At 38.6% G+C, this 17,172-nt stretch overlaps 1 protein-coding gene and 1 long non-coding RNA gene across 2 annotated transcripts; both read left to right on the top strand.

Annotated features, from left to right (window-relative positions):
* Positions 1-2,767: 2,767 nt before the first annotated feature.
* Positions 2,768-3,833, top strand: LOC139192870 (uncharacterized). Its single transcript, XR_011577376.1, has 3 exons — positions 2,768-2,904; positions 3,017-3,102; positions 3,704-3,833. It is a non-coding gene; the product is annotated as an uncharacterized lncRNA (long non-coding RNA).
* Positions 3,834-9,063: 5,230 nt separating this feature from the next.
* On the top strand, positions 9,064-10,831 carry LOC139192900 (uncharacterized). The gene is made up of 4 exons (XM_070815791.1): positions 9,064-9,210; positions 9,829-9,885; positions 10,227-10,351; positions 10,504-10,831. Exons 1-4 carry the CDS (start codon positions 9,199-9,201, stop codon positions 10,724-10,726), a joined length of 417 nt encoding a protein of 138 aa, XP_070671892.1. The 5' UTR covers positions 9,064-9,198; the 3' UTR covers positions 10,727-10,831.
* Positions 10,832-17,172: the final 6,341 nt, after the last annotated feature.

Genomic DNA, 17,172 nt, shown 5'->3' with positions numbered 1-17,172 from the left:
GAGGATAGATAGGGTTTGTTGAATGATTTAGAAGGTGTAAATATTGAAAAAGTTAAGGGGTATTTTTGTCTTAAATTTTATGATTTTTGTGTTCCACGAGATCGCAAAACCCATTCCAGGGGGAGGGAGAACCAAAATTTAACCCATTTTTCGTTCCGTGGGACACGCGTTCCACATAATTTTAGCGCACCAAACATGGGACGGAACGCGTCCGTCCCACTCTGTTCCGTCTCATCCCACGTACCAAACGCACCCTTAAATACAAAGACACTTTTCTCTTGTGCGCATGGACTCCTCCGCGACTTGTAGAACCACTTGAACGATATGAACGGAAATGTTGCAACCGAATATCAACGTTATGTTAGTGATGTTCATATTCATCAAATTTTTTTAGGTTTTTCGTATGCAATTTACTTCTTGCACTTGTATTTCAAGTTTTTTGCATTACGCAATTTAATTCACACTTTTGTCCTTTAATTATTTGTTTTACACATTTTGCTTTTCTTTTCATCTCTTCCATTCTATTTACCTCCGATGCACCTTTATTTTTACACTCTATCGTAATAAGATCAATTTTAATCTCATTTATTTTCAATTCCTTCTACTTTCAATCTTCACCTTCACCATTGCACTTCAGTTAGTGGTTCATTCGAAGCCATGTTTCTAATGTAAATAAAGAATTTAGGTCCAGAAGATATTTTTCCTTGGACCTTACAATCGTTTGATTAGAAATCAAATTTAAGGTGCGCACATTTAATGCTCTTGACGATTGATTACTTTTAGGCCTCCCGGTCCGGCCCACAAGAAGCAACAGTCGTGACAAATGATCCTGTTGGAAGTAACCACTAATCTGAATTTCTAATAGGGGTGTGATATCCACACACCTCAAATTACTTCCCACACACCCCTTGTTAATTTTTGTCTGTTGATTTTCTTCAATTCATCCGATCCGATGGCCGAAAATTAAAAGGATGTGTGAGAAGTAAAATGGGGTGTATAGATATCACATCCCTTTCTAATAAGAGATAGCCGGCCATACATTAATTTATAATAAAAATTAAATAAAACAGAAAATACCATGGCCACACAAGCATTGTTTTGCAGTGAGTGGTGCATGATTGTCCAATAGGATCTTCTTCAGATTCTTTTGGTGAAAATCTTAAATATTCGTGAATCATGTTCATTCATCGTACATCGTGTAGTCAGTTTTTGTTAAATATTGTTTATGTTTATTTTTAAATAAAAATATTTAAAATGCTTTCTGACTGCATGATATACGATGAACGAACACGATTTAAAAATTTGTTTCACAAAGCATGCACGATATTTTCATTGTGGGCATGCAAAGTTCTGCATGGCATTTTTTTTTTGTTTTTTGTTTTGGGATTTTAACTAATTAAATAAAGCACCATATCGTACTCTTTTAAATATATACCAGTCCATTTCTGTTGAATCCATCAAATAAGCTTATTTGAGGAATTCTTTATAGGGTTCACTCGACATTGTAGTTCAACTATCTAATTATCCATCTTTTAGTTCTTCCCCAAATGTAATCTCTACCAAAAATAATCTGAATCCAAAACCATTTGACGGGTATAATAAATGGAAGTCATAATAGTGTTTCATTGAAAACTCATACTCGTCTGTTTTCTTCACTATGGTTGGATGTCTTAGGGCTAGTTTGAGATTGCTTAAATTTTGTTCAAAATAGCTTTTTTAAAAAGTTAGGGCTAAAATTGTGGTATTCCTCTTCACTTGAAAATAAGAGGTCGTAGGTTCGAATCTCGTGGATAGTGAATTCGATACCAAATTAGGTTGCCCATTGTGTGGTTTTGCCGAACTCCCTCTCCCCTTAATGTAAAAATATCAATGTACTAAAAAATTGTGTTTGGTAAAATGGAAAATTTTTTTTTTTTTTTTTTTATAATCAAAATCATGGGTGTAAAGTAGTATAAAGCAGCAACAACTCTACCCATGCTTCTAAAAGAAAACCTTTTCTATAGGAGACATGTGAGCAGTACCAATTAATGCCACTTTTATATTGACAATTCTACCCTCGTCTCTTCATTTTTGCTAAAAGATCTTTTAGCACTATAGTTTACCAAAACACTTAAATGCTTTTTTTCATATTTATTTATTCTCACAACACATCAATAGCAGTTTTGGAAAAAGAAAAAAAAAACATCAATCCCAAACTAGCCCTTAAAGGCCCATTTGTTTGACCGGATTAGGGAGGACTGGACTGGACTAGACTATAGTCCTTTGTTTGGTCTGCACCAGGATTAGGTTTAATGGGCTTAGCATGAACTCGCTTGGATTATACGCCTCCTTAGCCGTTCTTAACGAGGATCCCCAATTTTGGGTAGACTCGTAAGCCAGAGAAAACCACGAGAGATTTTCTGCATCTTCCCTCATCGTCCTCATCTCTATGTGCTCCTTCATCGTCGTCCTTGCCGTGCTCCCTCATTGTCGTCCTCCTCACCCTCATCTCCGCGTCTTCCCTCATCTGCATCTGCTCGCCCTCATCTGCCTCGAATTGTTTGGTAAACTTCGAATCTTCGATTTATTTCGTCGATTTGTGTTGCAGATCGTGATATTATTGAGCTTTATTTGATTTTGTTGTTTTGGGTTTGAGAAATTTTCAATCATAGACCTCTGCACTTGAACAAATTAGGGTTTTGATATTTAGGTGAAATTGAGATTAGAATTTGGGGTTTTCATAAGATGAGATGGAACTTGGGAATTTAGGATGCCAAAGTTGTCAAAATTGCAAGTCCTACCCACATTCTGTTTTTGAAGACTTATTTCGGACTAAAGGGAGCTCTCGGAGATAGGATGTTCGACTTAGTTACCCAGCAACGTAAAAACGGAAAGCTCACCTTTGAAGACTTAGTTATTGCCAAAGTAATTTTTTTTCCTGGAAAATCTTGTGAATTTTGCGCTTTTTGTTTCGTATTTTTGAGTTTTATCATATGCCCATTTGCTTTATTTTGCTTCCCTTTTTGTGGGTTTTTAGGGGATTTATGAGAAGGGAACGAAAGATGACACTGAAGAATTCATATATCAGTTGTTAGACGTATCCGGGGATGGCATTGTGGGAAGGTAGAATTGGAACTCCAACTTTATCGAGAATATATGATATAGATTCATATATTGATTGCAATTGGTTGAAGTATGTGGTTTTGTTATATCCTGTCTACAGAACCAGTTGTTGTGTCCTGTAGTTTTGATTCTGTTGGTATGGTTTTAGTAAGTTTCACAGCATGATTTTCGTCAATTTTGTGGAATAGAAACGCAACTAGCATTTGAATGATTTAAAGTTGATAGAAATAAGAACATTGTCTTAAAGTATGGCATTGTCGTATTACATGACTTGCGTTATACTTGTTACTGTGGCTTGCAATTCATAGGAGTATATGGGTGCTACGTTAAGTAGTTTAGTTACTGTTGTTTACTTTAAGTTCACAGTGTGATATTTCTTTCGATTCGTTGAATAAAAACGTACTAGTAGCCCCTTCAATAATTTAAAGTAAATAGAGATAAGAACATATGGCATATTGCATGACTTTGGTTTACTTCTTGTTGTGGCTGCAGTAAGGATGGAAGAGTTTCGTGATTTCTATTTATAATGTGATAAGAAGTACGTCTTTGTATTATTTTTATGTCTTGTCTGATGTGTATGATATTAGGAATTTAAATTCAGGTCAGATTTGGAATGTGTTCTGGGTGCAATGTTTGACAATATATTCAATATGGACAACCCTGAAGTGGATCAAGTGCACATCAGGGCAGTGTCGTTGTATTTCCTAATGCTGCAAAGTTTACTAAGCATGGGAGTCTTCCATGTGTGTACTCTGTGTGTGTGTGTGTGTAATTAAATCACAGATTGTTGACATATATCCAACAGGTATGCCTTCAGTCATGATTACCAACTCCATTGGGGGGGGTGCGCTTTCCATTCCATAATAATGCATTGCGTGCACCCCATATATTGGACACCAACGGGAGACACAAATCGAAGGCACTTTTGGACATTTCCTGAGCAGCACAAGACAACCACTCTCTAAAACTCACCAGCGGTGACTCTCGCACTCTTAAACCCATCCCAGCAAACCAAACTGCAGAGGCAAAATCACAATCCCAAAAAATGTGCTCAATAGTCTCTAGTATACTCCTGCAAAAAACACAATCCACTTCATGGATCACTTTCCGCTTTTCTAGCTTTATGTGTGTGGGAAGGCGATCTTGACAACCCCTCCACACACATATCTTCACCTTCCCAGGTACTCGAGCCCCCATAATTTCCTCCACAACACTTCCTCATTTCTGTTAACCCCAGAGCACTCAGTCTCTACACCCATTAAACTCACATCCTGCCGAGCTACATGGTAGGCGCTCAGAACCGAGAAACGCCCATACTTTTCATGATGCCAGATTAACCTATCATTAATAAAGCGACAGCTCAGTGGAATGCTTTGAATGAGTTCCACCTCCTCCGCATTAAAAATATGTTCCAGCACCGATCGGTCCTATCTTCTCATTACCGGGCAAATTAACTTGTCTACCATTGTCTCCTCATCCCAAATCGCCGGTGGGGGAGTAATGACTCTGAAAAAACTCTCCCGTGGAATCCATTTATCCTTCCATACCCTGATATCTGTTCCGTTTCCACCTGCCATCTCATCGCTTTGCGAATTACACTCCACGTGGCTGCTATTCTCTTCCAGCAATAGGAATTATTAGCTTTGACACAAGCGTTCAAGAAGTCAGTGTTCGGAAAATACTTCGCCTTGGAAACCTTATAAGCTGCTAGGGACTCAGCGCCATGAACAAATCTCCATGCTTGTTTGGATAACGACGCTATATTGAACGCATATAGATCACGGAGCCCTAGCCCACCCTCATTCTTCGGTTAACATAACAATCACCAATTTAACCAATGCACTTTCTTTTTCCCCGGATCACCACTCCACCAAAACTTTGTGATCATCATGTTTAACTCTGCACAAAAAGTTTTTGGAAGTAAGAAACAATGCATCGTATACATCGGTAAAGCATGGGCAACTTTTTTTTGTTAGAATTTCTATCCCGGCACTGCTCAATAACCCACCCCACCATCCATTGAGTTTCTTCCATAAACGATCTTTAACATAGGCAAACGTCTCTTTCTTCGATTTTCTAATGAAGACAGGCAAACCCAGGTAGCGATCATGAAACGCCACTCTTTGTACTCCAAGATAATCAGCTAGCAACTATTGATCATTGTCCGTAAGGTTTGGGTTGAACGATACACAACTTTTATTAAGATTCACTGCTTGTCCCGAGGCCATTTCATACGTCCGTAAAACACTTTTAATATTACCACATTCTTCAAGCGTCCCACTAGCAAATAAGAAACTGTCATCCGCCAAGAATAGATGGTGAATCATGGGAGCATCTCAACAAACCTTAACTAGTAAGCCGGCCCTCACTTTCTTGTTTCAAAAGCAAAGCCGAAAAGCCTTCCGCACACAAAAAAAAAAAAATTGAAAAGGAGAAAGCGGGTCTCCTTGTCTAATCCCTCGGTTAGCTTGTACATATCCCACCGGTTCCCCATTAATCTTGAACAAATATGAAACCGATGAAATGCATACCATAATCAAACAGATCCATTCCTCTGAAAAGGCCAACCTGCGCATCATTGCCTCTAAGAAATTCCATTCAAGGCTGTCATACGCTTTGCTTATGACAAGCTTGAGTGTCATGACTCCATTCCACCCTGATTTATGTTTGTGCATAAAATGCGCAATCACAACAGCCATAATGCTATTACTAGAAATAAGACGCCCTGGGACAAAAGCACTCTACGAAGGGGAAATAATCAGAGGGAGGATATGCTAGCATATCCTCCCTCTGATTATTTCCCCTTCGTAAAGTGCTTTTGTCCTAGAGCGCTAGTAGAAAAACATGTTTGCGCGACGCAGCAAATTTCGTCGCTCAAAGTATGTTTGCACGATGCTAAACACAAAACGTCGCGCAAAGGACTTTTGCGCAACAATACTTTGCGCGACGAAAGATGACGTCACGCAAAACAGCTTTGCACGACGCAAAAGTTTATCCGTTGTGCAAACATCCTTTGTGCGACGTTTTGTGCATCGCGCAAATAAAGAATGCTTTCCCGCTTTTATGACAACTTTGCGCGACGCACGTAAACATGAGTCGCGCAAACCTGTTTTGCGCGACGCACGTGAACGTACGTTGCGCAAAGTTGACTTTGCGCGACGAAGACATGCGTTGCGCAAAGCTGTTTTGCACGACGCACGTGCACGTATGTCACGCAAAGCTGTTTTGCGCGACGCATGTGCACGTGCGTCGCGCAAAGCTGTTTTGCGTGATGCACGTGCACATATGTCACTCAAAACAGCTTTGCGTGATGCATGTTTACGTGTGTCACGCAAAGTCAATGACTTTTTTTTTCCTTCACTTATTCAGCTTTGGGAGGCAGAAACTGCAAACCCATTTGCAGCAGCTACCTCCATCCCCCATCTCTCTTCAAAACCTTCTCCAATCCCTCCCTTGCTCATAAATTCAACATACAAATACTTCATCTATTTTCATCATGCAATCCCTCCCTTGCTATTTGATGGAGCCGAAAAAGCAGAAAATTGGAAAGGTAGAGAAACTGAGAATTGAAAAGTGGGAAGAATGAAGGATGCTGCTTAATGGGTAATTGGGGATTTATGTGAGAAACTGAGAATTTATAAGGAAACCGATGAGAATTTATAAAAAAATTAAAATAAAAAATTAAAGACTTTGCATGATGTATGTGCTTTGCGCAAAGCTGTTTTGCGCGTATGGTCAAGGAGTGTAGCTGTAAGAAATCAGTTCGTTTTGTGATATCCACTTGTGTAAATATTTTTAATTGATGATCGAATCAGTTCGTTTTATTCATATAGGGTCAAGAAGTGTAGCTGTAAAAAATCATTAAAATCAGAGTTAAAATAACCGTTAAATCGGGATTTTTCGTTTATAATCGTCAAAAAGTTTTGTCCCGTTACTTGATCTCTGCATGGTTTTTTTTTGCGATTTTTGGCGTATGTGATCTCGAAGCATATACAAACAAGTTTCACAGTTTGACCGTTGAAACTAGTTTCGTACAATGCGTATCCCATCAAAACATTAGATTCACAAAAACTTGGAGTTTATTTATATTTTGATTAAGTATAACATAAGATTTTGTGGTATCCACTCGTGTCAATATTTTAAATTAACAATCGAATTAATTGATTGTATTCATATAGGGTTAAAGAGTGTAGAGGTAAAAAATCATCAAAATCAGACTTAAAATAACCGTTAAATCGTGATTTTTCGTTTATAGCCGTCGAAAAGGTTTGTCCCGTTACTTGATCTCTGAATGTTTGTTTTTTGCAATTTTTGGCGTATGTGATCTTGAAGCATATACAAACAAGTTTGACGGTTGGATCGTTGAAATTAGTTTCGTACAATGCGTATCCCATCAAAACATTAGATTCACAAAAACTTGGAGTTGATTTATACTTTTATTAAGTATAACATAAGATTTTGTTGTATCCACTTGTGTGAATGTTTTAAATTGACGATCAGATTGTTTGATTGTATTCATATAGGGTTAAAGAGTGTAGCTGTAAAAAATCATCAAAATCGGACTTAAAATAACCGTTAAATTGTGATTTTTCGTTTATACCCGTCGAAAAGTTTTATCTTGTTACTTGATCTTTGAATATTTGTTTTTTGCGATTTTTGGCGTATGGGATCTCGAAGCATATACAAATAAGTTTGATGGTTGGATTGTTGAAACTAGTTTTGTACAATGCATATCCCATCAACTTCAATGGTATATATATTTACTAAGTAGATTTTAATTTATTTATTTTGTACTTATAACACTTGAGAAATTGAATGATATTTATGTAGAAAAAATTATTGTGGGTTTTTGTTAGATAAATATATTATTGTGGTGTTTATGTAAAAAAAAGATCCATTAATTTGATCGCAAAACCAGTTTGCGTGACGTCAAATTGTATACGTACGTCGCGCGAGCTGTGATAAATTTCGCGGTCCAATAGTTAAAAATAGGCGGTTTTTTTTCAATTTTCCCAGACTTCGGACAAATATTGAACCCAAACTTGAACCCTCCCTCCCAAATCTCAGTTTCTCGCATAAATCCCCAAATCTCCCTCTTTCTTTCCCCGTAGACCCCAAATCTCCCTCTCTTTATTTCCCCGTAGACCCCAAATCCTGTCTTTCCTCTTGGGTCGTCGAACCCAAACGACCTGTGTTTCCTGTTGAAAAATCTTGAACCCAAACGACAGGCCGCCACGGGAATCTCGAAGCCGACGCGAATCAAGTCCCAAAATCAAGGTAAAGGTTTCTGATTTTCGATGGGTTTTTGTTATTTAGGGTTTTTGTCATAAATTTATCTGTTACCAAATTGCTCGGGGTTAAGTTTCCTTTTTCGAAGAAATGGGTTTTTGTTATTTAGCAAGAAGGGTGGCTTGATGGCAGAGCTAGCTAGGAGAAGAATCAAGGTGCTTGAGGATAAAGGAAAACAAAGCTTCAAAACTGCTATGAAGGCAGATCTCGTCATCGCCGGGTCAGCAGTGTGTGCATCATGGATTGGTGAGAACCATTTTAAGAAATTCCATGTTAATATATTTGCTATCAATACCTCCATATTGTTTTCAGTGACCTGATGTTGTATGTACCTATATAGATTTTGTATCTAACGTTGAGTGTTGTGCTTGTATAGTTACGGATTTCAGTACCTTTTTAGCCTCCTGAAGTACATGTTATACATGTAAAAACAGTATGCTTTCCCATAGAGATTAGTCAGTTTCTTCTATAATTTTTTGATAGGATTATCATTTAGCAACATGTTAAATTGGTCCGATGCCTCCAATCTCCCAGAGTGATTTCCATGTAAATAGTTACAGCACTGTATGGATGGAACAACATATATTGCCTAAATAATTTATTCTGTATTGGAATTATGTGGTTTTCTATTCACCAACTGCTGACCTCCGTTACTTCATTCACTTTCATACTAAGAGCAATAAGGTCGTTTATGTCAAAGAACTTTTGGGATTCCTATCTCAGCATTCAAACTTGTCAAAGTCAGTGTTGTGGACTCCAGCAACCACACGTGTAGCTGCATTATACTCCGCAACTGATGTTTATGTCATGAACTCTCAGGTGATCCATCTTCTTAGTCTTTTAGTAGTTTATGTGAACACAGAACTGCTCCTAAATTATACTTATTATGGATTTTGATGGCGGAGTCCCATGTCATAACAGAATCAACCATTCATGTTTGTATTGGTTGCTTGAATAAAAATATTTTGTGAGTGTTTAGTTTTTAATCTGTAACACAACTGAGACAGACACGTAACGATATGGTATCTTTGACAGTATTAAGTGAGAACACCAGATAGATTTCAGGTCTTTATAAATCATGTGAAAATGAAACTACTGTCAATAAATGTTATGAAATGGTTGATTTTGATCTCTATCTGGATATCATTTTGTTTTATTACATATGAGGTCTTTGCAACAAAAAGTTATTGAATATGGGAGTTGCTCTGTCCACTGTATGCACAAGTTGTATTCATGAATTCCATTGGTGATGTATGAACTAGGCAGACCACCAAATGTTACTGTTCTGTTCAATATGTATGTAGCGGTTCCAATTTATTGCGTTTGTAACCCATTTCTCATTTCAGTTGAATATGTAATCTTGATTTATGCTTGTATGCATTTGATCAATTATTCTATATCATTTAGAATTAACACAGTTTGTCAAATGGTGCACAGGGACTGGGAGAAACTTTTGGGAGAGTGACATTTGAAGTCATGGCATTCGGTCTTCCGGTATGACATTTTATTCCTCATCCCACTTGGATGATAGTTTTTTTATACTGCAGCTAACATTTAGTCTCCCTAATCGAACCTCAAATATGCAAAGGCATGCTACTATATGACTGCTTTATGACATAATCTTTCTTTTTCGGCTAGGGATAGTATAGCTGTTCTTTTTTGCATCGTGAAAACAAAATGGTGTTTTTTAGCGTTGTATGCCTTGTTCCGGTTTCTCCTCGAAAACAACAGAAACAGTTATAAAAGATAAAGCCTCTTTTGAAGCAAAATGACATTACTAATACTGATCTCAATCGTTTGATTAAATATAATTCTTATGTATTTGCTTTGATCAGGTGCTTGGAACCGAAGCCAGAGGCACAAAAGAGATTGTTGAACATAATGTAACAGGTCTGCTTCATCCTGTGGGGCATGACGGAACTCGTGGCCTCGCCGAGAATCTTCGGTTTTTGCTTAAAATGTGTGCAATCAAAGCATTCCATCTAACCATAGATGTTGAAGAACTATAGCTGTTTACTTTCCCCAGGCACTAAATTCTAAATGTTGTTCTCTCTTTCAGTTTTATTTTATTATTATTTTTATATTCATGTTATTTCTTTTTTGTTTGCACAGCAGAGGTCGATGCATTGAAGGCGGAAGTTACAAACCTGAGGGCCGAGGGCGAGCAGATGAAGGCGCAGCTGAGGGCCCAGGGCGAGGAGATGAAGACATGTCTCGGGAGGGTGCAAGAACTTGTACAAGCCATACAGATGTTCGGCCTCCAAATCTCACTACCAGCACCTCATCTTGCTCCACCTTCGACCTTAAAGCCATCTGGCCCCGCCAATCCCAATAGCCTGATGTATTAAACCTAGTTCACTTGTAATTTTTTCTTTTTTGTTTGGACATCTTGTATGTACATTTTCATATATTTTATAATTAAATACTTTTGCTTGGTTAATTAATTATTCTTTAGAATTTAATTACAATATTTATAAAAAATTAAAAAAAAATTCACTAAAACAAAAATAATTATTTTTTACTAAATAAAAAAAAGGGTTTGCGCTACGCACGCCCTAGGATGTGCATCACACAAAGTATCTTTGCACGACGTAGGATGCGTGTCGCGCAAAGTGACTTTGCACGACGCACGACGCATCGCACAAAGTGACTTTGCACGACGTAGGTGTGCGTCGCGCAAAGTGACTTTGCGCGACACATGTTATTTATTCGTCGCACAAACCCTAGCGTTACTGCCTTAGCGCGACGGTTAGTGAGCAACCAAGGTTGCATCATGCAAACCCTTGCGCAACGATTTTTGACTTTGCGCGACGAATGTACGTACGTCGCACAAAGTGTTTTTTTTTACTAGTAACCAAAGCTACTACAAAAGTCGCTTATTGTATCGGCGGTTGGTGTCTGTTTTATATAAAATACTAGCGAATAAGACATTTATGACACCCTCCTTACATGGTATCGGAATTACTGACAATGTATAAGCGACATAAATTGTCTATGTCACTTATAATCGACATAGACTGTTAATGTCACTTATAACCGACATAGCTTTTAATCTTTTTAAATGGTGGTGTCATATAAAAAGAAAACCATGTCGCTTTCAACTAACATAAAGTTAGTGTTGGTTAAAAAGAGAATCGTATCGCTTCTACCCAACACTAATACTTATTTTTAAATATTTTAAAACTTCCTGTTGGTTGTAGCCGACAGGTTGGTGTTTTTATTTTTTTAAAATACATATCTCGTGTGACAAAATTTTGGGCGGGATATTTCCTGCCATTTTTTAAACGAAAATGAGGATGTCGGTTTTATGGCAGTTTCCCTCTTTCCAGAGTCTTCACCTCAAGCCCAGACGCTCACCTCCCTCATTTCTCTCTCCCTTCTTCCAAGCAAACCCTAAAATTGCAACTCCTCTCTCCACATTTTCTCAAACCCTAACCTCCGTTTCTGCAAACCAAACCTTAATCATCAATCATCAACCCATAAGACCTTGTAGCCATGGATTTACTGCATCACCAGAAGGGTGGCGGCACCAATCTTGGTGCCAACGCACTCAGAGGTAAACTTCTCACCCTCCCTTGCCGATTCATGCACTCAGGTTCACGGATTGAAATATACCATACAAGAAAAAATATTGAACTCCTTATGCTTGTGTTGTTTCTTTTGCAAGGACCTGAGATCTATAAAATAAAAAAAAACGACGATGGAACCACTGGTACAACCCTAAATCGCATCTCAAGGAAAACCCACCATGGAGTTGTCTCTGTTCTAGATCCGTCATTTAAAGGTATAACCCACTGAGCTCCCCTTTTATGTTCTTGTTCGGTAAGATCAGCAATTCGAAAATCCATATAAAAATTCATGCATGTTCATTTTGGATCTGAAGAGTGAGGACACTGGAAATTACAGATCCATAATTTTTGAAAGGTATAAAACCTGAGTTTGATCTGTGTCTTTGTTTTTGAATATGTAATCTGTAGAGCCCTAAAGACCCCAGTTGAATTCTTAAATAAATATAATCTGTGAAGTTTGCATCTCATGTACCATATATGTGTTTGTAAGCCCATTGTATATTCGGATCCAGGAAGCATCAAGGGCAAACAAACTTGAGTTCTGAGGCTCAGATCCATTACATGCAAGGTATAAATTTTCGCTGTCCTTCACTGTAGATAACTCATCTGCATATGTATGAATCTGCTGGTGAATTTTATTTTTGAACTCTGAGCTAAAGTGACTTAATGTATGTGCCTGTTTCCAGTAAAAGAAAAATGGAAATGGACTCGTGGACCAAACTGATTAAGCAATGTGGACCCTTCTGCACTCGGACCCCAAACTATTGAAAATGCACTAGCAATTTTGAAATGGTATGTAATTAATTCATAGGACGGGAGTGAGTTGAGTGGGTCTAATTAAGTCATGCTGATCGGCGAGCAACACGAAATAGAGGAGAATAAATTGAGTGGTGACCAAGAACAGTAGTGGAAGTCATCAACGAAGGAACTGAGACAGACTTTTATTTTTTATTTTTATTAATGGTTTGTGGTTTCGGTTATGGGTGATCGTAGAGTCATTTATTTTATTTATTAAATAGTTAGGTGGTGTCTATTAGGACCGACACTACTATCCCTTTTTAATGTTGCTTGTATCCAACGTGAGTTTCAATGTCACTTTTATGCGACACTACTATCCTTTTTTATTTTATATTGCTTTCCTTTTTCGTGGCAGATTAAGGGACTAACTGACATCAAAAGCCTTTTTGTGATGCTAGCAATGATGTCGGTTCTGTTATTCGACATTACATGAGTTTATGTCAAATTTGTACCTAATATCCAATGGAAATTATGTTTTCTTGTCAGTTTTAGAACCGCCAGTTATAGGTAATTTTGTAGTAGTGCTAATAGTACGTACCTTTGCCACGATCTTGTAAAAAACATTACATAAACTGATGGGACAAAGATGGCACCTTTCCTTTGGATCTTTAATCTTCGGGATTAGTGTCACATGGGTAAAATTCACCTTCTGTGGTATTTGCTCAGATTGCATTAATGATTCGACTCCATAACAAACATTCATACCAACAACCCCCTAATGTTCTGATAGAAACCAAGTGTCATACTGTCCGGACCCTGAGCCTTCGTGTGATGCATTTGGAAAATCGCAGTCTTGACTTCCTCGTCCGTTACAGACTACATAAGCTCTAAATTCATTTATGTTGTGACTCTAGGTGTGACATTCGCCAAAACCTCATTCATATTACCTCCCCCATTTGACGTAAATAACTTCATAAAATAGTCTACAACAATCATTTCCATCCCCGGTTTATCATCATGCCAATCCCCATTCTCATCCAAAAGCCCATACAAGAAATTCTTCCTTTGCCTCCGATTAGCCTTTTGATGAAAATACCTCGTATTCCGATCTCCTAATGTCAACCAATTTTCTTTAGATCGTTGTCTCCAAAACATTTCTTCTTGTTCGAGTAACATGTTAAGCTTACCCATCAACTCCTTCTTCTGGCCTATGGTTTCCTCCGTAAATGGTTGACCAAGAAGACTCGTAAGTTTGTCCTCACAATCGGACCATGTCGGGCATTCTTTCTAGCCCACTGGGAAAGCTTCAAGCGAGTTGCTTTAATTTTTTCTATTACCTGGAACATCGGAAATCCATCCACACTAGACACCCAACCTTGAGTTACTACGTCTCCAAAACCCTCTTGAGAATTCCACCAATTTTCGTACTGAAAGTATTTATTCCGCTTCACAGGAAGACACCCATCCCAACGTACCAAAATTAGAGTATGATCAGATGTAGATTTATTCAATAGGTAACCTTAAAGCATCGGAATTGGTTTATCCATAACTGGGTGGCCAGTGCTCGATCGAGTCTAAACTTGATCCCACCATCTCTAGTATTAAACCACGTGAATTTATTACCAACAAAACCAAGGTCATTCAACTTGTATCACATCACTATATTTCGGAATCCCTCTGTTGGTACCACACATATTGGGCCTCAGACTTTGACACATTGGGCCTCAACATTTGGGCCTCATTACCCGGCCCATAATTATGTAAAAGGAGGAGCCCCTTATTCAATAAAAGGGGACTCCTCCCCTCTCACAAAGGGGACTCAGATCTCTGACCAGGGGATACCCCCAAAACAGACAAGCCACAAAGTTCACTGAGAAACTTTCTCTTTCTCTAGGGGACTCCCCCTCACACTTGTAACCCATACATTCATACAGAGAAATACAATCAACATCAGTGTGGACGTAGCCCAAACATTGGGGTGAACCACGATACATTTTGTGTTCTTTACTTTCTTGCAGATTCACGGTCGGATTTACGTTGTTCCAAGACCCCTCTAGTTTTGTGCATCAACATTTGGCACCGTTTATGGGAAACGACATGAAAAGCTATGTCGGTTATCTTTCATTTTTTCATCTCACCAATGTGAAACCTCACCACAATATCCACCGTGAATCAGCAGAAACCCAAGAACCAAACACCTACAGAGTCACTGCAAAACCCATCTCTAAAAAATGCAGAAATGAAAACTCTTTAACACTCAGCACACCCACCAGATCCATTTCCGCAATGGGCACCGATCTCCCATCCCCGCTCGGCCAACTCTCGGCCCAACTCAGCGACTTGGACCTCCGACTCACCGCCTATGAATGAACGTGCCACACAAAATAAATGTTCCTATCACAAGTATCCATGCTGCGATTACCAGGATGTACACGAGCAACTGCATCCCAAAAAGTGAAAATAATCATCCCATAAATGTTAACATAATCACAAGCAAGAACAAATAGAGCGCCAACCATTGTAGATAAGAAAATCCCCAACAAAAACCGCGAATTACGCGTGTCGGCCACACGTTTTTTCTTCCTGAATTTCTCCGAGATTTTTCAATCCTCTCTACAGCTTTACGCCACCAGCTGACCGTTAAAGCCACAGAGACAGCGATTTGGGGAAGGGAAAGATGTCGGGTGCTTCACTTTGTTCGTCAACTCTTAAGTCCCAGCAGATCAACGGACTCAGAGGTATTTCGACCCCATTAACCCTACCCAAAACCCTGGCTTCACTCCACCTCAGGTTTCGAGCTCTACGGTATTTCGGCCTCAGAACTCGAGAGATATGCTCGAAAGTATTGACCGTGTCGTGGGGAAGGCTCGCTACGAGCTTACCGCCGCCGGAGAGAACGTCTCCGCTTGGAAGGTCGTGCAGTCGACCCTTCTGATGCTCAAAGTTGATAGCTGGGATTCTTTGGGGTTTCAGATGCAGCAAGTGCCATCTCTGAACCTCCTCATGCTCACCGAAGCGAAGGTTCTTTCACAGACCCAATGCTTCTGCTACTGTTGCTGTTTTTGGGACTAAGAGAGCTGCTAACTCTGCTCCCCAAGAGGGTGGCTCTCCCAATGCTACTAAATACAGTCGAGAAAATGGATGATTCTGGTGGCTCCAATATGGATCCAGGCATTTACAGGGACGAACTTCGACTTCTCGTCGTATTCGTCGTCGTTGAAGTCGGGTCTGGGGATCTCACAGGTGCAGTTGAATCACTTGGCAATGGCGTTTGATCTGGGCAAGGTGTTGGGGTAGTCGCTGACCCAGATCCCATCTCTTGCGAATACCACGAGCGCTAGTGGAAACCAGGCAGAAGATAAGATTCATGTTCTCATAATTATTCCCTTGTCCACCATCTGCCAAAAGAAAGAAAAAGGTAAAACATTCAGCAGCCGCAATATGTACATGGAAAAAGATCTGCAATGACTCAGTACACAGTAGGTGCAGTGCGCACCAACCGTCTGCAACTGTCGACCACCCACATGGAAAAAGATAAGCACTTTATCTTTGGGCTGATTTGTTTAAAATTATCATTGTTTATTTAATATCTTATTATTTTTGTCATGATGACTAATTATAAAATAATAATTTTATTATTTTTATGTCATGATGACTTATGATTAAATAATATTATTTCTGATATCACATGATTACTACCACGTTATTGATTTATACAACCTGTGATTTATCAAACAACTGAATAAATCATTTATTCATGATTATATATATATACACACACATTTAGGCAATACCTAAAATATTGTTGATTTATGCAGCATGTCATTTATCAAACAACTGAATAAATCATTTATTCATGATTATATATATATACACACACATTTAGGCAATACCTAATATATTAGTGATTTATGCAACATGTCATTTATCACACAACAGAATAAATCATTTATTCACATAAGGCACATAATACAATATTTTGCCTTGACAAACTTTGTCAATTTGATTTATTCATTATACGGTCATACTTATACTGTCATTTATTGTCAAGAATTACTAAGCAACTAGATCCACTAATCAACATTGTTGCTGATTAAAGAAGTCTACCAACTTATAAACTGATGAGCCACATGCTCACGGTGATCTCTTGTCTGACTGCTATTATCACCAACTAAGTGATCAAAAGTACGTCCAGTACTCCAAAATTATTCGGCAGACTGCCGTTATTATCACCAACCAGGTGATCAAAAGTACGTCCAGTACTCCAAAATTATTCGGCAGCCTGCCGCTATTATCACCAACCAGGTGATCAAAAGTACACTCAGTATTCCAAAATTATTCGGCAGCCTGCCGTTATTATCACCAACTAGGTGATCAAAAGTACGTCCAGTACTCCAAAATTATATATGAGCATCACTCATGTCAATCATACATAAACATTCATGGGCATCACTCATGTCAACATTCATGAACA

The sequence above is a fragment of the Malus domestica genome, chromosome 16 (genome assembly GCF_042453785.1).
Source record: "Malus domestica chromosome 16, GDT2T_hap1".
Taxonomy (NCBI): Eukaryota; Viridiplantae; Streptophyta; class Magnoliopsida; order Rosales; family Rosaceae; genus Malus; species Malus domestica.
This window is presented reverse-complemented; position numbering and strand designations above follow the sequence as displayed.